This window comes from Gopherus evgoodei, unplaced genomic scaffold (assembly GCF_007399415.2).
Source record: "Gopherus evgoodei ecotype Sinaloan lineage unplaced genomic scaffold, rGopEvg1_v1.p scaffold_37_arrow_ctg1, whole genome shotgun sequence".
NCBI classification, from domain to species: domain Eukaryota; kingdom Metazoa; phylum Chordata; order Testudines; family Testudinidae; genus Gopherus; species Gopherus evgoodei.
Genome location: NW_022060049.1, coordinates 3,241,020 through 3,254,642, shown reverse-complemented (window position 1 = coordinate 3,254,642; position 13,623 = coordinate 3,241,020). Strand labels below are relative to the sequence as shown.

Below are 13,623 nucleotides of genomic sequence, written 5' to 3'. Positions count from 1 at the left end.
GAATACCTAGCTCTTCTACACACTTCTCCCACAGAGCTCAAAGCCCTGTTCTCCCCCACTCTACACAATGGGAAACTGAGGCACAAGGCAGGGCAGTGACTTGCCCAAGGTCACCGGCAGAGCTCGGAATAGAACCCAGGTTGCCTAAGAGCCAGTCCTGCGCTCTGTCCACCAGAGGGTCTGAGCGGGTACAGCCCAGGGGATGCCAGGACAAACTCCCCCAGTGCACACACTGCTGTACCAGAGGGACTGCGCAATAGCAGCCTGCAGGGGTCTGAGATGGATGTTCCCCATTCTGACTGGCTGACTCCTTGCTCTCCGACTAGCTCGAGCAAAGGTTCCTGTCACTGTCGCATCGGAGCACCTCACCTTCTTTACTGCTGTTACTCCAGTGTACCCAGGAGGGGAAACTGAGGCAAAGGGGACAAAGTGACTTGCTCAATCTTGCACAGGGAGACTGTGGTGGTGCTGGGAACTGAACCCAGGTGTCTTGAGTCCCGCGCTCACATTCCAGCCACTGGGCCACCCTTTCCTTTCTGCACCAAGAGGCACTTGGTCACCTGCCAAACAAATCCAAGCTATCTAGGCCCTTTGCCAGCACAGCCCAGCAGCTTAGGGCATCTGAATGGAGGTCACGTTCTGCAAGTAGAGGCTCACTCTTTGGAGAGCTCTGACTGGTGCCTCTCATCACCCCCTTTGTCTCCCAGCTGCAAGCCCCCTCGGCAGGCAGGATGTACCGCTGCTGCAGCGCATCTGAACACAGCTGCTGAGTCCATTGGGATTGGGGGTACAGTAAAACCCCTTCTGAGCCACAGCCGATTAGCCCCACCAAATCCACATTGAAGGGCAGCTTGCCAGGCCTCCCCCCAGTGCTGGGCTCAGGGACTTGAGAGAGAAAACCTGAAGAATGTTTGACATCACAGCCAAAGCAGAGTTTCCCGCTAACCTGCTGGGTGCGGTGCTGAGAGCCTTCTAGCCCAGGGGTGGGTAAACCATGGCTCGCAGGCTGGATCTGGCCTGTCAGGGCTTTGGATCCGACCCCCAGGATTGCCACTCCCATGGCACCACAGGTCCTGCTCCACTCCCAGAAGCAGCTGGCATGTCCCTGTGGCCCCTAGGGGAGGGGTGGCAGAGGGCTCCGCATGCTGCTCTCATCTGTGGGTACTGCCCCCCACAGCTCCCATTGGCTGGGAACAGGGAACCGCAGCCAATGGAAGTTTCGGTGGAGGGACCCACAGGCAAGGGCTGCACATGGAGCCCTCTGCCCACTTTCCCCTGAGGGCCACAGGGATGTGGTGCCGGCCACTTCTGGGAGCAGCATGGGGCCAGGGCAGCCAGCCTGCCCTGGCCCTGGTGTGCTGCTGCCACCCTGGAGCCACTCCAGGTAAGCAGCACTGGGCCAGAGCCTGCACCCCGAACCCCTCCTGCACCCCACACCTCAACCCCCTTCCAAGCCCCCTGCTGCACCCTGCACCCATCCTGCACCTAAACCCCCTTCCCTGAGCCCCCTCCTGCTTCCTGCAATCCTCCTCTGTCCCAACCCCCTGCTGAGTCCCTTCCTGCACACTGCACCCTCTCCCACACCCCAACCCCCTGCCCCAGCCCTACATTCATGGTTCTGCATGCAATTTCCCTACCCAGATGTGGTCCTCAGGCCAAAAAGTTTGCCCACCCCTGTTCTAACCCCACTAGCGCCCTGGAAAACAAAACTAGCTGCTCAAGTGAAACTGACAAGCTTGACTCATCTCAGGAGAGTGAAATTGAGCAGCCAGCACTAACTGCAATGAAAGACACTCACCCCAGTCACATCTCTGCTTTCATCCCTTAAATGCCCCACCTGCGGGGGAAGGGGGCAAGTGGGGCAATTTGCCCCAGGCCCTGCAGGAGCACCCACAAGAGTTTTTCGGGGGCCCTGGAGTGGGGTCCCTCACTCACTTTGGGGACCCCAGAAAACTCTTGCAGGGCCCAGGCCCCCAGAGCTTCTTCTGCTCCATGTCTTCATGGTAATTTGGTGGCGTTGGGTTCTTCCATCCCGGGACCCCACCGCCAAAGTGCTGGGTCTCTGCCGAAGACCCCAGGCCCCCTGAATCCTCTGGCGGCCCTGCCCTAGTTTGCTTATGAAAGGAGGGGGACTGGAGATAGGGGACTGGACTTGATGACCTCTCAAGGTCCCTTCCACTCATAGAATCTATGATCACATGGGGCTGTGTCAAAAGCTTCACTAAAAATCAAGATACATCATGTCTATGGCTTTCCCACCAGCCACTAGGCCAGAATGGGTTAATGGATTTTAAGTGAGGGTGATGACCCATTGATACAGCTCCCCAAAGGATGTGGTGGTTTCTCCATCGCTGGAGGTCTTTAAAAAAATCCAAGCCTGGATGTTTCTCTAAGGATGCTCTCTAGTTCAGCCACAGCTACTGAGTCAGGGGACTCCTGTGTTGTGCAGCACATGAGCACAGCTGTCTCCTCTAGCCTTCCACGAAGAAAAGCAGTAGCTATTTCTTGTCATCCCTTTGGCTTGTTACACAACATGAAGAAAGCCCCCGTTGGGGCCCAGATAAGCCTGTTTTCCAACTATGCACAAAACGCGCAGGGCTAGTCACCTCGGGCCTGCTGCTCTAACAGCTTTCAGAACCTAGGACACTGTGGGAGCCAGTAGTCTCAAGGGACATTGGCCTGTTCCATGTGCTACAATTCCCACCATCTAGGCTGCATAATCACAGGCCAGGCAACCCACTTGGTGCTTTGTGCATCAGGCAGGTTCATGTCTATCTGAGCCAGCGCATCGGCTGTAGAAAGGCATCCAGGCTCAGTTTAGAGGGATGGAGAATCTCCCACAGCCCTACATGAATGGGCCCAGTGTTCTCAGGGCTAACAATTCACACTTCATGTCTAATCCGAATTTGGACGGCTTCAGCCTCATTGATCTCATTCGGACTTTGGCTGCTAGATTAGAGAGTCGTCTACCACCAGAAATCTTCTCTCCCCTTAGGACCACAGGGATATTTTTGTCTCATGGTATGAGAAACCACAGTTCATCTCCAACAGGTGGCATTTACTGAACCCCAGACAAGCCTCCACTTAGCTTGTGTCCCACTTCTGTCTCTGTTTACCAGGGACCACTCCCTGCCCGGAACGCTGTGCAGCTCAGGGACATCTAGTGGCTGAACAACATACTGCCAGCGAACATCCCACCACTCACTAATTAGAGAGAAAATTCAGAAATTAACACAGTCTGTTTCTGTCTCATCTCAGGCTCTCCCAGGAGCTGCCTCTATCTGGGACTGTTTTCCTCTGGGAGTTCCCCTAGTTTCAGGGATTCCTGCAACCATCCCTTCTCATACTATTTAGTGTGATTACATCTGATCACATTAGATCAGGTACCAGACACACCCTGCATGTGGGTCATGGCATTTGCTACTGCTTGTTGCTCTAAGCAGGCTGGGGATTCCAAGGGCAGTGCCTTGCCTGGTCAGGAGCCATTCCACATGGAAATCTCATCCAGGCCCCATCAAACGCCAGCCTTCCCAGCCCCACCATGTGCCCCCCTGCTGGGTATCCTGGGGCAGGTTCTTTACCCAGCCCCTCTCATGTCTTTTCCCCAGAGTATCAGCAGCCAGCGTGCAGCTGCAGGCAACTCCATACCATACCTGGAAGGCTTGGCAGATTCTGGTTTCTCGGGCTTTGCTGAGGTCGACTTTGGGACTAGAAACAGGAAGAGAGACAGAGACAGCTTCAGTGCCAGGAGATGTGAGGTTACTGACGAGGCAACGGAGCAGCTGGGTTAGTGCCAGGGGAACGGGACTACCAGGCTATTCCCAGCTCTGGGATCCAAGGAGTCAGGGCACGCAGGAGGGGCAGCGCCAGCTTGCCCATCAATGCAGTTGGGCAAACCTCCCTGGAACAGGATTCAGGCTTGGCCCCTCCTGAGACTGGCTTCTCTGGCAGAGAGGCTGGACCCCATGTCCATGGGAGGACAGGCACCATGACCTGCCACATTTGCTGCACGCACGGGCCTCTCAACCAGCCTGGCTATCACTGGTGCAGGGGAAACCAAGGGTTCTGTCCTGCTCCCCAAAAGCCAGGTCAGGGTGTGGGTGTTGGAGGGGACCAAGGGGACCCTCCCCTGCTAAGTCCTTTACCTATTGAGCCATAGCAGGGCATTGCCCTGCCCCTAAAGCAGGATAGGATGCCACAGCCTGGCTCCCTTATCAGCAACACCAACCCCCCACCCTAGTCTGTCAGAGGCCTGCCAGGTGTTTTATTTGTGTGTGTGTGGGGGGGGGGTGTTCTGATCACAGCCCAGAACTATAGTTCCCCAGTGAGAGCCCCTGCTCCAGCAACTCTCCCCCCTTCGGCTGCAGGGAGAGTCCCCTGCTATCAACCCACAGGGGCCTTAACCACCCTGGCTCAGGACAAGGAGATCAGGAACAGGCCCTAAGGCACCTGTAGGCCTCAGAGATCCCAGCCTGGTGCCTCCCACAAAGGTTGCCAATTTGGGTTGGACTTATTCCTGGAGGTTTCATCACATGATCATCTTTAATTAAAAAGATTGAACTTTTTATGTCCTGGAGACTCCCGGACAATCCTGGACCCTTCCTGCTGCTGGCAGGAAGACGAGGAACATACCCAAGGCCATGGTTGGAACCGGCGTCTTTCTCACACTCTTCAGCTGCCCGGCCTTGCCTGGCCCAGCCTTCTCCGGAGGCTTTGCCCCGCTATCACCTGCTGGCTTCCTGGCCACTGTTTTGGCCGGAGTAGGCTTGGCAGAGGTAGCACCAGCTTTGGGTGCTGATGCTGCCACTGGCAGCTTCCTCTGCGAGGCTTCGGCCCTCGGGGGAACCCCATTGCTGAGCAGCTTGGAGCCACCACACGGGGCTGTGGGTGGGCGGGCATAGTCAGTCACAGGCCGCCTAACTCCAGAGACGGGGGCCGATCTCACAGCGTTCTTGGCAGGCTTGGGGTTTGCTGCAGGCTGCCCCACTGCTGCCCCTTTCCCAGCGGTTGCCGTGCCATTGGTCTGGGGAAGGGGGACCCCATTGGCAGTAGCTTTGCCATCCATCTTGTCCCACCCAGGTGCTGGGGGGGATCGTCTGCCTGCGCCGCAGTGATGGAGAACAGCCAAATCCTCCTCTGCCGCCAGCGAGGACTGAAAGAGACAGACGTTAATTGCAGAGGGACCAATTCCACCCCACTCTGCACCCCACCGCCAACTCAAGTTTTGCCTCCCCCGTGCTGAAATCACTACTAGTCCAGAGCTCAAACCTACTAGCCAGTGGCAAAGCTGAAAGATCAGCCCCCAGCAGCACACCAAGTCAGAAGCCCTGACCTCCCCAGACCCGATGGGAAAGGCCCATCCACACACTTTGTCCATTGATCCCTGTCTTCCCTAGCCACTTCTGGCTGGTAGCATCTGAAGCATTCCAAGCACCAGGAAGAGGGGATCTCTCCCACCAGGTCCCCTCCCCCAATCTTAGAGTGTCTTCATCCACCCCCTCCCCCGCGCCCCCAACAAATAGCTCCAGCCCAGACATCCTCCTCCTGCTCAGCCTTGCCAAGGGGCACAAAGCAGAATGTGCCAATCACTTTCATGGGTGCCCATGGGCAGAGCAGCTGTGAAACTGACTAGAGCCCACACCGGTCTCTATGGTTAGGCAGAGCCATGAGCAGAAGAAGCGACACAGCTGCCTGCAGGTTCAGGAAGGTAGTGCTGCACTAGGAAAGACTTACAGCCTTAAGCACAAGATTCACTTAAAATACAAAGTTAAATTCTGCAGCAATTGATGTCTCAGCTGCCCATTCCTCCGCACAGGAAAGGTTCCCACTCTTTTGGAGCTCTGGACTCTGAGATCTCAGAGCATTTTGCAGATTGAATGAAATTTATCCTTAAACACCATCCCCTGAAAGATAGGCCAGCTTCATCCCTATTTCACAGCTGGGGAAACCGAGGCACTGCCAGGGTGGGGATTTTCCCTGAACCACACAGCCAGTCCATGGCCAGCTGGGAATACTCCTTAGCCCAACCTGCTTGGATGGGGAGATTTTTCCCAGAAGGGCCCAAGTCCCTAAATCCCCTTGGATTTAAAGGGAACCCAAATCTCCTGGGATGCAACTCCCATAGCATCAGACCCCAAAGCTCACAAGGAAATCCACAAGCCCTTGTGCTTCCCGGCTATTATTTACCTCCCCGAAAAACTCCGGAGCTATTAATTCTACTAAGTGGCTGGAATACACTTGAGCAAGAGCAGTTACATAATAGAAGAATATTTATGGTACAGGCAGGGAGCCCGTTCCCTATTTGCTGCCTGGACTTCTCAGTTATAACCAGTGCTCTGTGGACCTTCAGCCAGCTGGGCTCCACAGCGCACACTCCCACTCCACGATCCCAGCTTTCAGCCAGGAGCTCAGACTCACATTCAAGAGGAAATAGCCACCCAGGAGATGAGTGGTGCTGGCCCCAGTCCAGTAATGAGCAAACTAAGAGCTGTCACAGCCAGGGTTTCTTACTCATCAGTGGCCAAAATGGCAAGATCCGGTTTGAAAAGGCTCTGGAGAATAGCGTATTTCATGCCCTGAATCCCAGGAGGGTTCCTGCTCTGTCTGAACTAGCATTTAAAGGTGCGATGCTGGGATGTCGGCCCCAAATATGCCAATATCAGACCTATTCAGTGTTGCCAAGCCTGAGTATGCAGAAATCATGAGATCAGCTTAGGAATTCAGGCATCTGAGGCAGGATCTGGGTCTTCTGGTTTGAGCCTCTAGTGCTACCGTTGCCAACTTTCTAAATCGCTCAAAGCCCAAATACTCCTTCCCCCACAGCCCTGCCCCCACCCCCATTCAGTCCAATCCATCGCTGGCTCTCCCCCACCCTCACTCACTTTCACTGGGTTGGGGAAGGGGGTGCGGGCTCCCAGATGGGGCCAGGGATGAAGGGTTTGGGGTGCAGGAGGGGACTCAGCACGGGGGCAGGTGTGTGGGAGGGGGTTCTGATCTGGGGCACGAGGTTGATGCAGGCTTCAGCCAGGTGGCGCTTACCTCAAGTGACTCACTGGGAGTACAGCAGGCTCCCTGCCCTGACTCCACATAGCTCCCAGAAGCAGCTGGTGTCCCTGACTTCTAGGTGCAGGAGCCGGGGCTTTGTGCACTGCTCACACCCTCAGGTGCCACCCCCCACACCTCCCATTGGCTGTGGTTCCTGGCCAATGGGAGTTGCAGAGCCAGCACTGGTGGGCAGGAGCAGCACGCTGAGCTTCCCTGACTGCCCCTCTGCCGAGGGGCCACAGGGACATGCTGGCTAGTTCTGGAAGCCGTGTGGTCAGGGAGGGGAGCCTGCCTTAGCCCCGCGGCGCCACCGACTGGACTTTTAATGGTGCTGACTGGAGCTGCCAGGGTCCCTTTTTGCCCGAGTGTTCTGGTCAAAAACCGGATGCCTGGCAACCCTGTGCAGCCCTCATGACAGCAGAGAAGAGCCTATAGGTGTGACCTCTAGAGACTAGTTATAAATGAGAGCAGATATTTACACCCGAGGCCACTAGCTGAGGTTAGAAGCAATGCCAGTTGTCACAAAGACTTGCCATCAAATCGCAAGTGTTGGCAACCCTGTTACCCAGAGACGATCTTGAGGAGTCAGGGGGTGGGTCTCAATCGGGTTAAACACAAGAGTTTGCTCAGCGATATCGAAAAGCCACGTCAAGACACTGGCTAGTGTGTTTGGAGGCAGGTTGGCGGCTTAGGCCAGGACACAGCCTGCTTACAGCCCAGCCTGCATCGCCGGACCCTGTCTGCACAAAAGCTGCCCCTGGACAGGTTAGCTCAGCAGGAGGCTGATAAGTGTCAAGGGGGCACATTCACGCAGCACCACTCGTACCAGTGTATTTGGATCAGCAAGGAGAGTGGCTCACCATGGATATAGTCCAGCGTTCTCCACTGCCCCTGCAGGCTCCCTGAGCTACCCAAATGTGATTCAAAGCACAGCTTTCTGCCCAGCCTGGCCTGGCCCTAGAGCAGTGCCACACTGATTGGGGCAGGGGGAGGAAGAGAGAGAGTTTACTTCAGTTCATTCTGCCCTTGCTGTCCCCTACTTCATGCACTGCAAAAAACTCAGGCCAAGAATTTTTATGATCTGAGTGCCCAGACTAGCTAATCAGTTTCAAGGCAAGCAGCCAACAGTTTGTTTTGCAGGGGGAAGGGCAGGGCATGCACAGAAATCACACACACACTCAAACCCCACTGAAATTCCTGGAAATTGCAGATGGCCCCTGGAATTCACTCTGGCCAAGAATCTGGCGAGATTCAAAAGAGGGAGCAGATATTTAAATGGGTGAGAAGATCCAGAGTTCATTAATGCAAACAAATTATGGAAGGATGTTAAAACTCCTGCTTTGCGACTTAACCCAATTTAAGTAGTAGGGATCAGCAGGCAGAGGGAGGGATAAGCTTACCCCACACTTGCTGCTGCCGGGCTCACTACTTACACTTTCCTCTGAAGCAGTTGGAGACCAGATACTGGACACTATAAACCTCCAGCTGTCGAAATCACAAACCCAAACACCTTCGCCCCCACCCTTCCCTGAGGTCCAGCCCCTTGTCCAAGGTCCCACCCTGCACCCTCCACCCATCGCTCACTCTCCCCCACTCTCACAAGACTGAATCAGGGGGTGGGATGCATGTGTGTTCTGGGCTGGGGGGTTCAGAATGTGGGAGGGGGCTCTGGGCTGAGCTTGAGGCAGGAGGTTGGGGTGCAGGGCTGGGACAGGGTGTGGGAAGGGGTTTGGGCTCTGGCCAGGCAGCGCTTACCTCAGTCAGCAGCGCAGCAGGGCTAAGGCAGGATCCCTACCTGCCCTGGCCCTACATCACTCCCAGAACAGCTGGCATGTCCCTGTGGGGGGTGGGGAGGGGGCGGGTGTGCAGGGGTCTCCATGCACTGCCCATGCCCTGAGTACCGACTCCACAGATCCCATTGGCTGGGAACTGCAGCCAATGGGAGCTGTGGGGACAGCCTGTCTTAGCCCCACTGCTTCGCTACCTGGGAGCTGCCAGAGTTAAGAAGGGCAAAGGCTCCGCATGCTGCCCCCTCTGTGTACCGCTCCCAGAAGCGGCCAGCATGCCCCTGTGGCCCCTGGGAGGGGAGCTCCACGCACTTCCGCTGCCTTTGGGAGTCGGTGCTCAGGGTGCAGGCAGCGCAGACAGGCCTGGCCCCATAGGCACTGACTCTGTGGGTGCTATGCAGCCAAGCTCCCTGCCCCATCCCTCCCCACCTCACCTCCTCCCCTGAGCATGCCACATCCCTGCTCCTCCACCTACTTCCCAGCTCTTGCTGCTGCCAGACAGCTGTAGCAAGCTCCAGGATGGAGTGGGGAGGAGCAGGAACATAGCATGCTCAGGGGAGGAGGCAGGGCCAGGGCAGGGATTTGGGAAGGAGTCAGAATAGGGGCAGGGAGGGGGCAGAGTTGGAGTGAGGACTTTGGGGAAGGGGTTGGAATGGGGGCAGGGGTGGAGTTGGGGCAGGTCGATCACCCACCAGCACAAGCAGAAGTCTGCAGCTATGCCTGGCCCCACCCCAGGGGCCGCAGGGACGTGCCAGCTGTTTCTGGGAACAGCACAGGGCCAGGGCAGGCAGCGAGCCTGCCTTAGCCCTGCTGCACTTTTAGCACCTAAAATCTCCCAGTTTGGCTTCAGTAGCCTCCAGGAGATAGAGCATGATTCTGGGAGACTCTCAGCCAGACCGGGAGGGTTGGCAACTCTGGATCTCCAATCTAAGCAAGTCTTGCAAGCCCCTCCTGTTCCTAGCATCAGTGAAGAGGATCCAACCATTTCTACCAATAGGGCCCCAAACCCACGTTTAGTCACTTCACTTTAGCTCTCCGGCTGTGAGCGTTTAAGTTGTGTTCACTGCAAAGAGAAGGCTGATGTTTTTACACAGTGTGCTGAACGCAGTGCAAGACTGGAATGGAGACCGGGTCCTACAGACGCAGCTAGGCAGGGTCAGCCAGAGCTGGGGGAGGGATTTTTCCAAGGAGACATGTTGGAAAAATGCAGATTTGTCCAACCTGAAGTGTCACAGAAATAGATCAGGCAGGGCCCTAGGCAAAACTTCTGCCTTGCGTACCCCTTCTCCCTCCCCTTGGACCATCGCTTATTATAAACTTTCGAAATACTTTCAAAAATACACCCTTTTTAGTCACGTGTATTTCCTTCCTTCATATCAAAATCTACTACATTTTATTCTACCTTTAGAATATCCAATTATCATTATTAATAAAATTAGAACAGTGGATACGCCGTTATACAACAACAACTGACAATATCACTATGACAAATTTCAACCACCTACACACGCATATTTGCACAATAATGAGTTTGGATCCTGTGCCACTCCCGGGAGTCAGCGGTGGATCCCTGGGGAGACGAGTGGATCCAATCGGAGAGAAACCCCCCTGTGGCTCTGGGGTGGGCAAGTGGCCTGAACTAAGTCCTTTGTCCGATGTCCCTTGACCCTTTTTGTTTGGTGCCAGGGAGTCCCATTTTTTTGGCTGCTTCCTGGGCACTGGGGAGGGGTAGCCGTGCCAGACTGAGCCCGGTGCCAGGGCTGCACTACAAACCAAGGGCGAGGTGCTGGGCCTAGAGTCCTGCGCTGGGCGGAGTGCAGCCTCCATGAGGAGAGCCCTCAAACAAATCTTACGCTCCTGCTGCATTCTCGGATGAAAGTTTTTACAAATCCAACACATCTTTCATGTGTGATTCCCCCAAGCACTTCAGGCAGATGCTATGGGGGTCACCCACAGGCTTAGGTCTGTGGCAGGCATAACAGGGCTTAAAACTCAGGTGCTGGGATGGGTAGCAGATTTGTAGAAATTTTGGTGCTGCCTAGAACCTGTGGGGGACCTGTCTAAGGCTCTGGGTGGGAGTTTGGGTAGGCCTGGGACAAGGGGTGGAAGTGCAGGCTCTGGGAGGAAGTTTGGGAGCAGAGGTTGTGTGGGAAGGGGGCAGGGTGGAGGGGCGAGGACTGGGGGGGGCTGGGAATGAGGAGTTTGGGGTGTGGGAGGAAGCTCAGGGCTGGGCAGAGGGTTGGGGTGCAGGGGGGTGAGGGCTCTTGCTGAGGGCTCTCGGGTGGGGTAGGACTGAGGATGAGTTTGGGGTGCAGGCAGGCTGCCCCAGGGGTGGGGCCAGAGAGGACTCCCCCCAGTCCTCTCTCTGCAGGCAGCAGTGAGTTCTCAGGGAGGGGCCCCCCCACCTCATAGCACACTCAGCCTGCACCACTGTCACTGCACATGCTCCTAGGGATCCTCTTCGGTCCAGGAAGCCCCCTTGCCTCCCCGGTGGTGGGTGCCAGGGGGGCTGCCATCACATGTGCACCTCCTCCCCTGCTGCTGCCCCTCACTGTAGCCTCACTAGGGGTGACCCTTCCCCAGTGTGGGGCAGGAGTGGTGACCTGTGGGGCCCTGTGCTGGTGGATGGTCCTGCTGGAAAAGGGAAGGGTAAGGGCAGCCTGCCCTGCAACTAGTGGTGGAGAAGCATTAGGACCCAGCGGCAGCAGTTGATGACAGGTGCCGAGGGGTGGTAGCATGGAGCTGCAGGAGAGAGGCAGGGACACTTCTGGGGCTGGGGGACACTCAAGGGGGGCAGCAGGCTGAAATGCTGTAAAAAAAAATTTAGGGCACTGCTTTTTGGCACCCTCAAATCTTGGTGCCCTAGGCAACTGCCTAGGTCACCTAGTGGTTGCACCGCCCCGGAGATCAGGTTTGATGAAACTTTGGTTGGGAAGGTTTCTCAGGCCCAGTATGAACTCTCCCCCCACCCCCAAGCATAGTCCAGTGGGTAGGACACTCTTTTGGGACATGAGAGACCTGCTCTGCCTGATTCGGAGCAGAGGTCCGACACTGGGTCTCCCCCATCCTAGGCCCTACCTCTGCCCTGTTTTCAGGAAAGTCAGTCATTTTTGTTCTGATGTGGAATAAAAACAAAGCCCTAATCCTCCTGTGTCCCCATGCTATGGAATTCTTATTTTCCAGCCAGCCCAAAAGTCAAATCTCTAGATATGAGAAGGTTAGGAATGATTTATCCCTGGTCTCCTAGAAGTTCACATAAAATTAGCAACTTTCTCCCCTGCCCCTGAGCGAAGACACTCTTGAGCCTTCAGCCTCATATAATTGAGTTGGGGGTGGAAGGGAGGAGGTGACATAGTCACTGTCACCAGATCTAGAGTCAATTAAGGTTTTTTTAAAAAAACGGCCATCTTCTCAGATTCACACTTCCCCCGGTTGAAGTGTGACAATCCCTCATGGTGTGAGGTCTGACACTACCAGCACTAAAAACATCCTTGGAATGTCTAAGTATTCTAGATGACAGTTTCCTAACCTCACATACTAAAAACTATTTCCCCATACTAATTTTTCCCTTCCTGTTACTCACACCTTCTTGTCAACTGTTTGAAATGGGCCATCCTGATTATCACTACAAAAAGTTCTCCTGCTGACAGACCACCTTAATTGATTAGTCTAGTTAGAGTCGGTAGGGCAACCCCGCCTTTTTCCATGTTCTCTGTGTATATACATACATACACACACACACACCCTTTCCTACTAAATTTTCCACTGCTTGCATCTGATGAAGTGGGTTTTAGCCCATGAAAGCTTATGCCCAAATAAATTTGTTAGTCTCTAAGGTGCCAGAAGTACTCATTCTTTTTGCTAACTCACAGTGTTGTATCCAACCCAGGGGACTTCTCTATTAGACCTTGTCCTGACAAATAAAGAGAAACTGATGACAACTAAAAGTTACATGGTAGCACAGATACAAGTGATCATGATTTCATTGCATTCATAACATGCAGGCAGAAAAAAGTCCAAACCACTGAGATATATACACACATACATGGCGTTTTATGAGGGCCATTTCAGAAAGCTGAAACCAATTTGAGCCAAAAATCAGCTGGAAGGAAGAATTTAATCAAAAATATAGACTCATAGACTCATAGACTAATAGGTCAGAAGGGACCAATCTGATCATCTAGTCTGACCTCCTGCACAAGGCAGGCCACAGAACCCCACCCATCCAATTTTATAACAACCCCTATCCCAGGATCGAGTTATTGAAATCTTCAAAACTGGTTTGAAGACCTCAAGCTGCAGAGAAACCACCAGCAAGCGACCCGTGCCCCATGCTGCAGGGGAAGGCGAAAAACCTCCAGGGCCCCTGCCAATCCGCCCTGGAGGAAAATTCCTTCCCGACCCCAAATATGGCGATCAGCTAAACCCTGAGCATGTGGGCAAGACTCACCAGCCAGCACCCAAGAAGGAATTCTCTGCAGTAACTCAGTTCCCATGTCATCCAACATCTCCCCGCAGATCATTGAGCAGACCTATCTGGTGGTAATCCAAGATCAATTGCCCAAATTGACAATCCTATCATAACATCCCCTCCATATACTTATCGAGCTTTGTCTTAAAGCCAGGAAAGTCTTGTGCCCCGACTACTTCCCTCGGAAGGCTGTTCCAGAACTTCACTCCCCTAATGGTTAGAAACCTTCGTCTAATTTCAAGTCTAAACTTCCTAATATCCAGTTTATACCCATTCGTCCTCATGCCTACATTAGTACTAAACTTAAATAATTCCTCTCCC

The 13,623-nt window shown here is 54.4% G+C and overlaps 1 protein-coding gene across 3 annotated transcripts in view; it reads right to left on the bottom strand.

Moving 5' to 3' along the window:
• LOC115642052 (nascent polypeptide-associated complex subunit alpha, muscle-specific form-like) overlaps window positions 1-13,623 on the bottom strand; it is a 41,295-nt gene that overhangs the window by 7,677 nt on the left and 19,995 nt on the right. For all 3 annotated transcript variants that reach the window (XM_030545428.1, XM_030545429.1, XM_030545427.1), the window contains exons 2-3: window positions 4,633-5,152; window positions 3,654-3,708 (exon numbers count right to left, since the gene is read on the bottom strand). In XM_030545428.1, the coding sequence (XP_030401288.1) occupies window positions 3,654-3,708; window positions 4,633-5,065 (488 nt within the window). In that variant the 5' untranslated portion in view covers window positions 5,066-5,152. The remainder of the gene's footprint in view (window positions 1-3,653; window positions 3,709-4,632; window positions 5,153-13,623) is intronic.